At 39.1% G+C, this 16,472-nt stretch overlaps 1 protein-coding gene across 2 annotated transcripts in view; it reads right to left on the bottom strand.

Annotated features, from left to right (window-relative positions):
* The window catches only part of bckdhb (branched chain keto acid dehydrogenase E1 subunit beta), a 76,856-nt gene extending 60,618 nt beyond the window's left edge, over positions 1 to 16,238 (bottom strand). The window contains exons 1-6 of one of the 2 annotated variants that reach the window (XM_026186037.1): positions 15,772 to 16,238; positions 13,395 to 13,472; positions 13,133 to 13,201; positions 8,611 to 8,744; positions 5,911 to 6,066; positions 3,956 to 4,064 (exon numbers count right to left, since the gene is read on the bottom strand). In XM_026186037.1, coding sequence (XP_026041822.1) covers positions 3,956 to 4,064; positions 5,911 to 6,066; positions 8,611 to 8,744; positions 13,133 to 13,201; positions 13,395 to 13,472; positions 15,772 to 15,949 — 724 coding nt within the window. In that variant the 5' untranslated portion in view covers positions 15,950 to 16,238. The remainder of the gene's footprint in view (positions 1 to 3,955; positions 4,065 to 5,910; positions 6,067 to 8,610; positions 8,745 to 13,132; positions 13,202 to 13,394; positions 13,473 to 15,771) is intronic. The other variant, XM_026186036.1, reaches the window with a different exon arrangement.
* Positions 16,239 to 16,472: the final 234 nt, after the last annotated feature.

Raw genomic sequence — 16,472 nt, 5'->3', positions numbered from 1 at the left:
TATCGCGTATAAAAACATATGGATATTTTTTTTTAAAACTCGATATATCGCCCAGCCCTAAATGATGGTACAGCTGATTTTTAAGTGCCTCTTACATGCAGATGATAAAGGATTCAGGAAGTTTATTCATGCAGGCCCATATGACAGAGAATATGCATGTTCTTTTTGTTTTCATATTATAATTTATATTTAATTGTGTTGTGGTTTCCAGTGTTTTGTGTTGTTTCACTTTAAATTTGTAAAAGGAAAAAGCTGAAAATTTAAATAGTTAAGTTGAAATGTGAATAGTTGATTTTTTGTATTATATGATTTATTTATTACATTTTATGTGGAGTGAATAAATAAAAGTATATTTACGATGGCCCCTACAGACAAAGCACATACAAACTTCAAATCACGTACGAACTCTGAAGCACGTACAAACCCTGAAGCACGTACAAACTCCAAAACACGTAAAAACACGTACAAACTCCGAAGCACGTACAAACTCCAAAACACGTACAAAAGACAACAGAAGTGCTAGCCAGCAAGTACCAACGACCGGATTTGGTGTGTGGTAATAACAGGTAAATTTTTTTTTTTTTTAATTATTTGACTAGATACGAATGCTTGTGTATAAATACACAAACAATACACATATGCTTTCATGCTTTCAATTGTGTAATTTAAGTGATCTAGGTAGCTCTATTTTGGAAGTTCAGTTCATGCTAGAAATGTGTTTTGGAGTTTGTATGTGCTTTTTGGAATTTGTACGTGTTTTGTCTCTAGGGGCCACCGCATATATTTATTTATATATAAACATATATAAATAAAACCGCAAATTTTTTTTACATTGGTAATTCCTTTTGTGCATAATTTTATATTATTGTTAATAATAAATTAATTAAAGCAACAAAACAACCTGAAGAGCCGGTTCGGAGCCAAAACAGCCGGCTCTTTTTAGTGAGCCGAACCGAAAGAGCCGGTTCTCTAAAAAGAGCCGGAAATCCCATCACTACAGTCCAATAACCAATGATAGGCGATATTATTCGCACAGGCGCAGACTTTTTGATGGGCGGAGCAATGTGATTATGCTTGGACTGATTTGCGCATTTAGAATTTATACGTTTTGTTTGGAGGGAATATTTTACCTTCTTTTCTGGTTTGTTTCAGTATTAAAATAGCTACTGTTTGGATTATTTATTTATTTATTTATTTGAGATGCGCCAAATCGCACAAAGACTTAACTGTATATCTGAAATTTTTTTAAATGTTGGCTGGAAGAGACATTTTGATTTTTAACTTACTTTTTGTTTAATTTTGTATTTGTTGTTTGGTCGAATGTATAAGACAGATAAACACTGGACAGGCCTTTAAACATGGGTATAATGGAAAAAAGAAGCCAGTTTCTCTTTGTTTTCTGCCCCACCCATTATGGGTTTTTTTTATATTTAAACTAAATGGGGTGGGGTTTTTTTGGGGGGGGGGGGCTACTGTCTTTGTTTCTGTTATGAGTTTGAGTAAATGAATGGCTTCATTTGGGCACAGTCTGAGGAGGGTCCATTTGCTCGCAGTTGGAAGAGGGTGCCCTTAACACAACGCTTCTCTTAGCTTCAACCAACATTATTAGCAAAATTACTCATGGGCACATAAATAAATAAATCGCTCTTGTAAAAATGATCTGCGGAAGGCTCGGCAATATCTCTCTTTTTCCATACACTATCTCACCGATCTACTATTTCGTCAATCCCACAAGAGGCAGACAGCATCAACAGTGAAATAATGCAAACAAAAACACCTGCCTTCTTCCTGGCTACAGTTATTGATGATAACTGATTTTATTAACTACATAAATCTGAAACATGACACATGTATTACACTCTTATATCCCTTATCAGTCATTTGTCAGTAAGTAGCTATAGCTCTGAGGTATTAAAGCCATCAATAATGATGAAAGTAAGCTTGAATCTGCTTTTATACATTTTGTTTTGTGCATTTCGTATAAAATCAATGATAAACATAAATTAAGAAACAGAGTTTACTAGGGCAAAAGATTTCAAGTCCACCACAACTCTGTATTTTACTTTAAGGGCATAATCATGTTGTAAGTTCTTATCATTTGTTCTCCTTAGATTAACTGATTATTTTAAATTGTCTGTATGTTTGAATAAACGTGTTAGTTGTTATCTTTCAGTCTGTGTTAACTCTGTGATGGACTAGCGACCTGTCCAGGGTGTATCCTGCTTTATTCTCTGTAATAGCTGGGACGAGCTTCAGCTCCCCATGACCCTGAACTGGATAAGCAGTTACAAATAGACAGACTGATAATCTATCTCATGGTCATAATAGGCCACTGACTTTGTAATAAAAAACTGCACTGCTTTAAAGAAAATGTATGTATACTTTTAAACACAACTTAAACTAGTAACAGTAAATCCTAATTTATGAAAAATTGACATGCCACCACAGCTGACGCTCAGACAACAATCAGCTCTATCACAAGTGGACAAGGCCAATAAAACTGCCCATACAAGCACATTGTTGAAATAAATCACATGTTATTGAAGATCTAGTAACTAATTCACCCCCTTTTTTTCCTTGAAGAGAAAGAGTGCAGTTTCAACAGTATGTTTCAGTTTTTCCACATTCACTCGGTTTACGCTCATTACAAAGAAACACTGCTGTCGTAACTCAACGACATGACTCCTTACTTCAGTGTGGTATGGCAGCTGTGGGTGATGTCTTTGTCATTAAGAAGGCTGTGAGACTAACAATAATTCTGGTCTGTACGTCGAATGAAACAAACCCTTTAGACAACCAGTGAGCCATTCAATTTCTCCCACCGCCACACTTAACAAAGCCATCAAGCCCCAACTGGACTCTTCGGCAGGCTGGTTCTGCACTAGTTGGTATCGGTGGTTCTACACCACTCTGCTGAGATGCTTTGTATACTCTAAACAGTGATGACTGAGCTCAGCAGATTTTATGAGAGAATATTATGAGAGAAAACTTTAGAACTGATTGAGTTTATACATGGACAGAGAAACGAAAGAAATATATTGGCCATTGTGTTAGCCTAATAACGAAGCTAAATAAAATGATAGTCCATTAAATATTCCATTTTAAAATCGTGTAGGAAATCCTTGTCCAAATTGTGTATGTGTGATTGCTACCATATGGACCAATCACAACTGTTGTGGTCTGCGTTACCGCCTCATGAACTTACATTTTTGGAGAAGTACATGTCAGGCTGTGTAAGCAAACATAGATCAAATAGAATGGAAGCTATTAAAATGCCTTATCTGTGTTGCGACAGCAGTTTTTACTAATGCCCTTCGTTACAGTATGAACTACTCAGAAGAAAAAAGCATACCTTTTTTAATAATATGACCTGATTCATGTCAAAGCAGAAAACACTTAAAAAAAATAAAAACATTTTCTTAAAGTCTGTCGGTACAAGTCAAGTCTTTAAAAATTCATCTGTCTTAATTCTTGGAAATCAAATGACCAACATGTGGACGAGGCAGTGCTGTTTTACAGCAGCTTTCAACAACTGTTAACAGTTTATTATGGTATTGCTGGTAATGCTGGACACTGTTTACCCCGGCAGTGTTCCCAAGGCCACGCTGGCCTTGGGGCTTTTTCATGCTACCCCTAAACACTGCACCCAAGGAGTGGAGGGGGGAGCGAGTTCAGCTCGCCATTGTCAACACTTCACAGACCATTTAGACGGCCTGCTTCACACTTGTGGCCCAGCTGATCTCAGTCACATTGTTTGTAGTCAGGCACATTGTTTGTTTGTCTAGCTTCGCACCTCTAAAGAGGGAGAACATTTGCTTTTCATAAAGAATCCAAGCAGAAGGTTGAGGGGGGAAAAAAAAAAAAAAAAAAAGCTGAGAGGACAACTGAACAAATATCAACAAAGCTTCAGTCGTGTGTTGATTTTACAGTAACATTTACACACAAACCAGCTTACCTGCTGCTCTGTACAGAATCTTCGGCTCAAAGAAAATGCATGGGTTCTTGTCAGCAATGCAGGAGAGGAGCAGCCCTTTGGCCTGAATTGGACTACGAGGTATTACAACCTGAGAAATAAATGACATCTGTTAGGCCAAAGAATATAATGAACTGACCTTAATGTTCCCTATTAAACAGAATGGAATATTTAAACGTTTAAATCGGTTTCACATTTCGACTGTAGAGAATATCATCATATAGTCCAACATGCTTTAAACTGATACCCAACTATACAAACTTAAACGCATACAAAAAGTGGTTTCAAATGAATTGCGGTGTTTTGCACATTCTCTAATCGAGAATTGTAAGGTTCCAGATGTTTTATACTAAAAGATCCAATTGTCTCACTTTTATTTCAGGCGTGCTGCTTTAGCCTGCCTACTGACGCCCTGTATCGACAAGCCACTTTGCAACTCACCTACTCCTCTTTTTCATTCTGGATCTGATTTAATCAGTATCACATCTGCTGATATTGACATCTGCTTTGTTTTGTTTTGGGTTGGGTCTTGCTGTTCTTGCTGCCTCTGGCTCACAGGCAAGTATGCTCAACCCACTGTATGCATTCTACACGTGTGCTTGAAAGTGTAGTTGCATCCCACAACCGAGCCATGCCGCCCAATGCATGCTACTGCACACTACAGTGGTTCTGCTGTACTTAAGGCAAAATCCAGGTTTAACTGCAGCACTGTGTATTTACCAGAGCTAAATCATTTCTGTGTATTGAGACCGACCCTCAGAGGGAGGGAACCGGGCTGATTATGCACAAGGATTTATCAGTTTGTGACCTTATACTGGAAGACCCATTTATTACTCACAGGGGATGAACTGCAGCTGTAAACTTTACAGACCTCAGATGGAAGTATATGAGAAAACTCCTGGATTAAAAGTAGTTGCACTGACAGTATCACAGGACTGATGAATAATTTCATTCCTCAGGCCCTTTTCACACACACATACAGATGCTTTGTTCTCTACAAGAACACACAAGAATTTCAAGTAAACTTGTTTCCCTTTGTCATTATGGCGTGTTATAGTTTGAGGTGAAAAATGAATTTAATCCATTTTGGAATAAGGCTTTAACATGACAAAACGTGGAACAAATGCAGCATTGTGAATACTTTCCGGATCCACTGTAAGACATCCCCTTTATTCTACTCCTCCACTGTTGTAGTGATCTGTTTCTATAGTTTTTGCTTTCTTTAAATGCCCATAGCTGCCAGTCATATAATTCTGAATGGCAGAGATGCTAGCCTCAGTGATGAGCCTTGCCTCTTATGCTGCTTACTTTCATTTAGCTGACTGAAGAAGAAAGAAACCCAAAAAAAGTGATGTGTGCAAATGTTTTCAAGTGGAGTTAGGAGGTGGCAGAGCTGAGATGAACTAGAGGTTCTACTGAAAACTGCATCACTACCTGCATCAGATATGCCAAATTCAAACAGTTCAAAAATGGCAGCAGAAACTCAAAAACATTAGTAGAGAGGGTAAAGAAGAGGTGCAATTCAAAGCAAAAATGTGGGTGCTCTGTTCTGAGCACCATTTCTTTGGAACACCGTAACTCTTCGACTGCACTTGAGGCAGGATCACAACCTTATTGTTGGTTTTCCTCAGGCCAGTTCATATCCCCCTCCATCTCAGCACTTCTAGTGTAAGTAATCTAAACTGGACACTGTTTTGACTGTTGTGAAAAATTTGGAAATAATTTTTAATTGCATCACCACTGATGATGGTGCAGGAAAAGTTATAAAAATAATGAAATAACTAAAAATACAAAGAGTAATGATCAGCCTATTTACAACTTCTATATGGTTTTGCTAGTAGACTTTCAAATTCTGCTTTCAGGTGAGAGATGAAATTCAGATTAAACGCCCACAAATGTCTAAAGGAAATGCATATACAGTGAAGCAGTGGACTGACCTTGAGGCCCGGGCAGTGAGCAAAGAAGGCTTCGGGACTTTGAGAGTGGTAAAGGGATCCATGGCCGACGCACCCCCACGGAGCCCGAATAGTGAGGTTGCCGCAATCGAACATGTTCCCTGAACGGTAGCGGTACTTGGCTGCTTCGTTGACTATCTGGAAAGTGATAATAATAATTTAGATTAATGCACCAGCAAATTAGTCCAGAACATAGTCATGTAAACATAAGGGAAACTACTTTGCAAAAACATCCCAACAAAAACAGAGCACTTTCTTTGGTTTCTGTGAATAAAGACCTGGCTTCATGTGTGGAGGCATTCTCTCTGCTATTCCCCTTAAAGATATTAAAACGTCACTTAATTTTTAACGAGCGCCATCACCTCAAGTGTCTTTGGTTTCTTTTACATCTACAGTTTCAGACACTGGGCTTCCACCAAAAAGGTGTCCCAAATTTTCCCTCCCCGAAGCTCAGGTGGACTGTTAATTCGCCTTTTACTACTCTCTAAGGTCAGTTTGGACTCCATCGTGTTAAGTGAGAGCGCAGAAGGCGAGAGGGATCCCAGTCAAGGCCCGACACCAGATTTAATCTACTGTTTGTCTGCGTCACAATAGGAGGGTCTTAAAAACTGGCTCCACAATCGCATATTTTGTTTCATGTCGCCTTGACATAGCAGCGAGACTCGCATTTATCTTGTGGAGGGCAAGAATACACAGGATGACACTGGTGTCAACATATATGCATGGTTAAACAGCAGCACTGCCCAACGTGCTGCTAAGTGTGTTAACGTCACATTAATCTTCTGTAGCAAAGCTTTGAAGCAGGGGGTTGTTTAAAGGGCTTCTTTTGTTCTGCTGATGTTTCTGTACAAGGCTGTAGAAATATTAAATAACAGACATTCAAGGTCTGCTGCAAGAAATATGCAGAACAAAGGAGATAGAAGCTAAATATGAAAAGCAACGAGTAAAAGGTTCATTTTTCCCCCCATTCTGTCTGTCTTTGCTTGAAGCTTCTAAAGATATTGAGTGAGAGACGTATGCGAGGATGCTGACTGTCAATCACAACAACAGTTACTTCGAGGTGTTTTATATTGTAAAGTAAAGTAAAACAAAGAAAGTAAAGTAAGTAAGGTACTCTATTTGATTTATATGAATTCTTTAAGTTAAGATGAGGCCTCGTTAACCAAGACCTTACATGTGATGAGAAGGACTTTAAATTATGTTCTGGATTCAGAGCTAATGAAGGGAAGTTAATATGGGAGAAATATGGGTGTCACTAGGAACACTGAGAATACCACTAGGAATACAAATGCAAACGCAAACATGATCACATCCAAGACTTTTAGGCATCAATTTGAAGATTCAGCAACACTTTGTCTGTGACAACAGCAGAGCTGAGACCTGCAAAAGGTAAACACAGCATGTACCCGTACCACAAGAAGGTATATCAACTGCTTATCTGTAAACAGTCTTCTAATTTCAAATTTTAGCTGCCAAGATAGATAAAAATTTAAACCTCACATCAAATTCAGCACATGGATATTTACCCATTAACAGGTTTTCTAACCTGAACAAGTTACAGGCTTGATTCAGAGACCTCCTGTAACCCAGGTTTCTCTTGTGTTACAAGGATTAAAAAAAAAAAAAAAAAAAAGCTTCTTCAGGATCTATTGTACATCCAAACTACTATACAGAACATCTGAACACCAGAAAACAGATCAAGCAAGCAGGTACTTGTTTCTGTTACTCTACATCACGGGTGTCAAACATAAGGCACGGGGGCCAGAATCGGTCTGGTAAAGACTCCAATCCGGCCCACTGGATGGCTTGGGAAATTGTGAAGAAGTGCATAGTTTTTCAACTTTTTGATATTGAAGTTTCACAGCTTTTCCGACAGATAAAGAGCTCCTCACTGCCATTCATACTAAATACTAATTAAGTTATAAATTAACAATTAAGATTCTTTATTTGTCCTTGTAGAAAGATTTAATGACATTTGTTGGTGGATTAATGTAGTTAAAAAAAAAAAAAAAAAAAAAAACAGTAATAAAAACAACTACAAAAAAGTCATTAAAAAAAACACCTATATGCAAACAACAGGAATACATATACAAACATTGTCTTGACTGTTATGGCAGTAAATAAAATACAGAAAACTTATTTTGGTTACTTACAGAATTGCAAACAATCCAATACTGTACATGGAAATGACAGAAAAGTTCTTATTTTCCACCATCTACTCTAAAAAAGGTCTAATTTCTATATAATCTATATATTTATTTATTTACAGTGGGTCCATTTTTCATGATTTAGCAAAAACTTTTTTAATTTAAATGTAAACTCTTTTTTTCACACTACAGACTGCATGCAGGCCACAATGTAAAATGAATGTGAGATTTCTGCTCAGCATCACAGACATCACTTACACTTTTTAAAAATTCATGCTAAGCCAAAAACAACTCAGGCTTCAGACTGTAACCATTGGAATGGGTTTAAAATTATTTTGGTAGCAGTCTGAAAATTTCATGTGCTTTTTTCCCCCAGTACGTATGAAATCACGAGAGCTTAAAAAATACTGAAAAAAAAAATAAATAAATACAGCAGATTTTTAAAAAACAGACAGTTCCTTCATGGACATGTTGATATTTCTGGACCTGTACGAATACTCACATTACTTTGTCACAGAGCAAGGCAGCGCCATACCTGGTCAAAAGCAGGAAAGATGTAGTCAGCAAACTGGATCTCAGCGATGGCTGTGGCACCAGCGACAGCTACACCAATGCCAAATCCCACAATCCCCTGCTCACAAAGAGGAGTGTTGAAGACTCGGTCCTTACCTGGTGACAAGAAAAAATTAGGAAGGTAACACACACACACACACACACACACATACACAGAAAAAAAATAAGTTCTCACTGAGCTTTTAAGGTTTCAGGATTGCTGGATAATGCATTGATTCGGAGAAATTTCTGAGACTTTTCACACCTGACTGAGGAGATCCCAGAGAAACCCACCGTTACAATGCCATGTGGTCCTAAAATAAATGAACTGAGAAGCTGATGACTTCTCCTGAGCTGTAACTAACCAAACCTGCAACAAACACACAACCCCCATGGAGTAAAAACAGGAAAGAAAAAAAAAAAATACTATTTTGCAATCTCCACCCTATAATCTGAGAAAGAACCGCAAGAGTGTTGCACTAAATTTGGGCTGAGAATGTTATTTTTTGCTCTCATCTTTGTGTATTTGCCAGCCCAGTGCTTTTTCTGTTTCTCTGGGAAGTGTGCTTCTCAGCAGCGAAACTCTGCCCTTATGTGCCCTCTGGACTCACAAAGTTCAATTAGCAACCGCGGCACCACAACCAAACCCCCCCCCCCACCCCTCGGAGGAACACACAATTAAGTGATCAAAATTTAGTGCCTCGCTGCTCAGACTGAGGCCGACCTCAAAAATGAAAAAAAAAAAAAGCAGCCTCATGTGAAAGTGACAGTAAATAACGTGTGTGAGCTTCTGTGTCATCAAAGCAATCAGTAGTAAGTAATAACACAAAAAAGCCTCCACACACACACACACACACACACACACACACAAACACACATCAAGTGATGCCAAAATAACTCTGTTGTGTTGCTGTTTGTGCTTCGTGAGTCTAGAATGCAATTTTAAATAGACGACATGGAACTTTTATAGTCAGCTGTCTGACACCCACACTGCATTCAGTGCAACGGGCTAAACGGGAGTGAGAGGAGAGCTAGTGCGCTGTAGCTCTCACAGCAATCAAGCACAGGCAGCCAGAGGTGGAAGGAGTGATCACTGAGGTGAATGCATCGGTCTCGTAAAAAGCCATTCATATGGAGTCCGCCCTGCATTACCCCTCTGTTGTGCGTAATGGCAGCGGGGCAGAGGTGTGTGCCATCCTTTTCAGTACAGAGAGGAATAAAAACAGCTTTGCTCTCGTCACTGTACACAAGGATGAGATGGAAAATAATGATCCCTTTCCAAAAGGTCAACACTTCTGACGTCAATGAAAACAAAAAGGCAGCGCCCGCTACTGTAGGTGCGTTTGAGACTTCTCGCCATTTCCAGGCTGCATACAAATATCCACCGAAAATGTAAACAAGAAAGGAAATCTATTGACATCCAATTAGCCAATCAGCCTTGTGAGAAACGAGGAAACAATTAAATTCTGTTGCTGCACACACACAGTCAGTCTCCACGCTTGTGTTATGGAGTGGCAGAGTTTAATGGAAGACAGTGTGAGTTGCTATTTGGGTGCTGTTGCCATGTCATTAGACATTTGTGTACCCAAACAGATTTACTACTATGGTGGTCAATGATACAACCAAACCAAAGTGGTCATCTTCTTTTAAATAATACGTCATAACTGAATGACACTGTGGAGACAAAAAAAAAAAAACAACTTTTTTTCCTCCTTTTTAAATGCCAAACTACATTTTTCTCCACATGTTGAAACTGAAAAAAAAATTAAACTTTACCATGCAGGACAGCCAAATGCAGAGCATTTCCACCAAGCTGTTTTTTATTAATGTGCCTTTTATTCTAGAACACAAGTAAATAATTTTAATACTTGGCTTTAATGTAAATTCCATCTGTCATCAAAACCAGAAACAAATGCAAACATGCTAAGTCACGAAGCATGTGGCCTAACTGTCCACTGAAACTCGAACTGCTCCAGTGGAGTCGCAAAACGTAATGGCAGGGGGGAGGGAAAAAAAAAAAGAGTCAAAGGGGGCCTGCGAGGTGATTCTAACCTTCCTAAAATCAGTGCTTTAAACAAAACAGAAACGCCAAGTTTCCCACATTGCTTCAATTTATTCGCTTGAGGTTTGATTGGCACTCTTTTAATTAAGTCATGTCTTGTTCTGCGGTGGCCCACGAACAGCATCTGTGTGGAGAATTAGCTCCACCAACTGTTTCTCTGTGTGGCCAACTCTTAATAGTCATTCAACTCAAATTCAGGGAAGACATATTAATTAGTGTTGGCCTTTGAAGATTTTCTTGATATTTAATTAAAATATGTACTGCTTTTGGTTGGAAACTTGACCACAGCCTGAAAAGCACAAGAATAAAAAACAAAACAAAACAAAAAACAAGCTCAGCAGCTTCTTCAGTTTAAGACCAGGCAGACATTGCCTCATTTTAACCACGAATTAGTCACAGAACTTAGACTCTGCAGGCTCAAATTCGATTTGTCATTCAACACAGTCTGCAGGGGGCTCCCTATCTCAGTTTTCCCACAATTCAGCATTAATTAACCCTAATGAGCTGTAATAACATCAATGGGATGCGTCAAGGTTATACTCACCGTCCCTAAGAGTGGTTCCGCCGGAGGTCTCTTCTTTTTCAAGGAAGAGACCTCCGGCAGAACCAGAGGAACCTGGCTGTCTCTTTAATACAGTACTTTGAGACAGTTACTGATGTAAATTCTTGTGAATCAGATTGATCTCAATGAACGGACCTGTTCTGACCCTCGTTTTAGACAGCAATGTGCCACAAGGCATCTATGAATTATGGGTATTATAGCAGACTTATTAAGCTATTGCTCATTTTCCGTCACATACTGTATATTATGTTGCAGTGGTGTTTGTAAATATGGCCAAAATTTCAAATCAAGAGGTCAGCATCTGTGCAAGCAACCCTTGACTGCTGGAAGCTTAGGCTTAGCTCTGCTGTAAATGCTCTATTTTAGTATTTTTGTTTCCTACTCTTGGCTTTCTATGACATCAATAAGGTCCCTATCAGGTCCCTAATACGCTGAGCTGATATAAAAGCCACAGCTCATAGTCTGTCCAATATAAAGGTGAGCCGATCCTATTCAAAGTGAGGAGTCAGGTCATGACAAAAGTCCAGTGTGAGTACACTGTTACCAGAGAGGTTGCAGGATTAAAGCTGAACAGACAACAAGTGTGGAAACAAAAACAGAAAAAACCCAGTCCTCACATTGCCTGGCAGTCTGTCACAGGTTATATGGACACTTGATTAGAAATGGAACAGAGGCATCATTAACATTATTATTGACACCCGATATTTTCTGACTATTACAAGTTAAAATGTTGACTGTCAGAGCTGTAGAGCAGCAGCTGCAGCATTACACTCTTTAAGGATTTGGATCTCAATGATCAGGCAAGATTAAAATTACAATTTTCAAAACTTTAACAATATACTGTTAATGAATTCAATAGTTGTGATAAAAACGATTTTTAACTGCTTAAACAAATATAATAGTGGATGTCACAAAACAGTATTTATGTCTGTGGAGCTCTGCATTTCAGTGCCAAAAGTTTCAGTATATCTTGTCCACTGACTGCATTATACATTACACCTGTGCTTCTCCGGCTGTCACTGAGACTGCATACAGGCCAGATCCTCTTCACCAGGATCTGTCTGAACGACCTGCAGGATTCTGAGTGTGCTATTTAAGAATATCAGAAAACTTCAGAGAAAATAATGAGCCCCAAAAACAAAACTTATAACAGTGAGCTTCATACTATATCAGCTCATTGTAAGGCTTCCCCTACAACGACTGACACGTGTGCCAGTAGCTCATGCTGGTCCTCTGGGTGAAGGCTAGGCAGTACCTGGCCCTTCCCAGAGCAGTGGGTGGTGAGATTCTCAGCAGTGTTTTGCTGCCATCTAGTGGCAAAAAAAAAAAAATCACACCAACAACAGGTTACTAACATTTTTTTTCCTTTCAACTATTCAGGTGTCACTTTTGAGAGGGATTCTTAATGTCTACCGTGCATTTGAAGAACCTAAAGACAAGTCAGTCTTTGGTCACAGTGTAAGATTTAGCGGACTTTGCACTATTTCCAAGACTACAACGGGGCTCTTTTTGAGATTATTTTCCATGATGCTCGTAATTGTAATAGTCAAGGTGAAAAACCTTTAAACAATGGAAAAGAAACAGAGGGAAACAGAATGGTTACTCAATACTTCACAATGCTGACAGAGCACCCATTGTTCAGCTGCCTGAACTTCAACTTCCATGAGCCAAAACAAGCAAACGTCAATGAGGAAAAAGGCTGACTTAAGACAGCTCAAAATTATGTTCCTTACCACCAATATACCAACCAAGAACAACTTAAATTAGGAGGTAAAAATTTTTATGATTTTTTTGTGATGCCGTGCATTGGTACGCATCGCTGAAATCAGGTAAACCTCGTTTGTTTTAAGGTCAGCGTTAAAATAGAAAGCAGCATCTTACCATATTTGTCCCTCAGCCCCACTGTGCATCGGAACACTCCACCGAAGGCGACATCTTCCCCAAAGATGACTGCAGAGAAACAAGAGTACAATACAGTCAGCACCGTTAGTGCTCAAGTACGCAAGAGTGAAAAATACTGAAAACTCCTTAGATTAAGCCACTTTGAATGTTTTAGATTTCAATAACTTGGACAGCTTGATTCATACTTTCATGATTGTTAGGCAGCCTGGAGGTTTACAGAGTGTGTCTGCGTGCCTTTTACCTGCGGTAGGATCGCTGGCCAGAGTGTTGTCCAAGGCACTCGTAATGGACTGGAACAAGTTCATCTTCTGGGTAGGACCTTAAGGTGAAACACTTAATTTAAAAAAAATGAAGAACTTCACACATAAAAAAATACGTGTCTTAATGGTTTTACACAACTAGGCCTCAACTGAACAGGTACTGCAGGAAAAACACATCAACTGTGATTTGATTTCCTGTTTTCAATGGAGTACACACTGTGTTACAAATTAAAGAACACAAAAGAATAGCATGTTTTCAACAAGGGCAGGATAGGAAAAAAAGCAAAGAAAAAATGATACAGCATGGTTTTACAATATTTGATTACAATATATTTTTGCAATTTATTGTATATTTTATATTACAACATTGCGATATTGTATTGACGCAGGCATGCCAAATATGGATATTTTAATAAATAAATTAAAGCACAACAAAAAAGAGGGCTCAACTCGCTTGAAAGAAGGCAACCTTTCTGCAATCATTCTCAGACAGGTTGTCGAAGGTTTGCAAATAACTGCTGTTTAATTTATAAACGCATACAGATTGATGGCAACATGGTGGCAATCTGGATGAATATTTATCAATGAGCACAACTCGATAGGACCTGAGCCAACTGGCTACCAGCTGGTTGTATTCTGGTTATATTCCTACAGAACAGGAAGGCTGATGAGCACAAATGGAGTAGTGAAATGTGACTTTCTGTCCATACAGACAACAACAGATATGTGATTTATGAGGATTTATAGCAGTTAATTGCTGTATTTTTAAAAACATGTTCAAGAGTTGGCAACTTGACTTCACTGAATTGCAGACTGATAGTAGACTGACACCATCTTTTTTTTCCCAACAACAAAAAACAAAATAACTAAAATCTGATAACATTATTTTATTGGATAAGACAGATATTGAAAAAGTTTAACTCTGAGTACATAATTTGCAGTTGAAACAATTTGAAATTGAACTTTATGTTTTGAAATACTCAGCTTATTGCAAAATGTTAAAAATTTGGATTAAAGTATTGTGATAATATTGTATTGTGGGGTGTCAGGTGATTCCCACCTACAATTTTCAGTACCATGTTGTGATTCTGGATCAAGTAAAAGTATATTATAGAATAAGCAATCGGCTTAGAGCCTGGGACTAGATCACACTACAAGGAAAAATTAAATACATTTTTAGTTACTTCCTTAGTAGCAGCAGGTAGCTTTGAATGTTTTATTTTCTCAGTTTTACACCAGGTGCCCTTCCTGAGCCAAGAGACAGTGTCTCCTCCCAGCATCAAACCAGAAATCTTTCACTTGTCTGGCAACAAGTAAGTCGAGGGCTGTTTTCTGCAATGGTGTGTGCTATTGCTTTGTTATTTCAGCATTCATTAACCAGGTAAAAAGACTGGACCCATTTACAAGAAGTCGTATGAACGCTGTGGCTATGAACCCACAAGATGCACGAGCTTTTCATGTAAGTGAAACAGAGCATCCTTTGGGGGGCCTAAACAAAGACACTGCATTAACCTCCTTGGACCTGGCGTCCACATATGTGGACATCACATTTTGGGTTATTTAGACCAAAATACTCAATTTTGCTCTACAAGGGCCTGATATCCACTTACGAGGACATTATACTGCTACTGTTCTATCAAAAAATTTAAACGAATATCCTCATACGTGGCTCTTATTTTCCTTAAAAACAAAAATAAGGTAAAAAAAAAAAAGAAAATCTGGTAATTCTTTGTTTTTACATTCATCGGGCCCCAATATGCCCAAATATCAAAGAGAAATTAAAATGTATGTTGTGGAAGAGTTCGGGTCTTAGGAGGTTAAACATAAAATGTCCAAATCCCCATTTTGGTTTATTCTAGAATAAAATAATGATAATAATAATAATAATTTAAAAAAAACACCACCAACAACACACTGGTGAGCCTTGCCGTCAAGAGTTGAGGATAATACTGTAGGATCCTTTCCATGATGAGGACAGCTTCACAACAGCTTCACAAAAGGACGATGAAGGTGGAACTCCAGCAACACTTACGGGAAGATGAACAACATGACAGTATGTCACAAGACCCTGATGAAGGCCACAAGACTTAAAGTCTTCCCTTAAGTGTTGCCGGAGTTCCTGCATTGTGAATTCTTTCATTCTCTCCATGCACCTTGGAAGTAGGTGAAGTTGTGCCAGAAATGTTTTTGCTCTGACTTAACAAGTAAACAGAAGACCCCACGTGCAGCTGTTTCACGCCCTTTAACCATACACGGTGTAATTCACGGTGACAGCTCATTTCTCGGTTGAACTGAGGACATTCCAGCGGTATCAACACGACCCGCTCCCCCATGTTAGCCGGTTAGCCAAACACTCACCGTACTGAGACGGGACGGGGTCAGGCTGAAAGGTAAAGTGTGCCGCATGCCTTCGTTGTGTTTTTGTGCGGGAGCTGCAGTTCGGCGACAGTTTTAGCAGCGTGGTCCCCAGGGAGCCGGGAGCGATGGAAAGTTTCGAGTTTGCACCTCGAAGGAAGAGCCGAGCAGCAGCCGCCATCACTGTTGTTATAAGTGAACAGGGAGGGCAAGATGAACCTACGACTAAAGATCGTCTATTAGAGCAAGCTCCCAATTCTAGCGGAGGGAATTGTTTCGCTCCCGATCAACTTCCGGGACTTTCCCAAAAGCTTCAGTAAACGACGCTGAGAGATTTCATGCTAGCTTGTTTAAAACAAATATTGCTATACTCATTAGAATACGAGTAGGAGAGACCCCACTCTTTGTGATTTCTGGGAATGGTGGCGGAGTGAGAGCTCTTTTCTTCCTGCCTCAGCCTCAGCGAGTGAGGCCGTGATTGGTCAAAAGGGAGGGTGGTGTGCGCAGTACGTACAGGTGTCTAAAATCGTTCACTAGACGCAGTTTCAGTTCTACGGAAGAGGATTAGGGCCACTGGGGGAAAAAAAAAGTGGGCACGTCTTTTTTTTTCTTCTTCTTTTCCTGAATTCTGAGAAAAAAGTCAGAATTCTGACTTTGATCTCAGAATTTAATTCTTACTTTTTTCTCAGATCTTTTTTCCCCAG

Source organism: Astatotilapia calliptera, chromosome 11, assembly GCF_900246225.1.
Source record: "Astatotilapia calliptera chromosome 11, fAstCal1.2, whole genome shotgun sequence".
Lineage (NCBI taxonomy): Eukaryota > Metazoa > Chordata > Actinopteri > Cichliformes > Cichlidae > Astatotilapia > Astatotilapia calliptera.
This window is presented reverse-complemented; position numbering and strand designations above follow the sequence as displayed.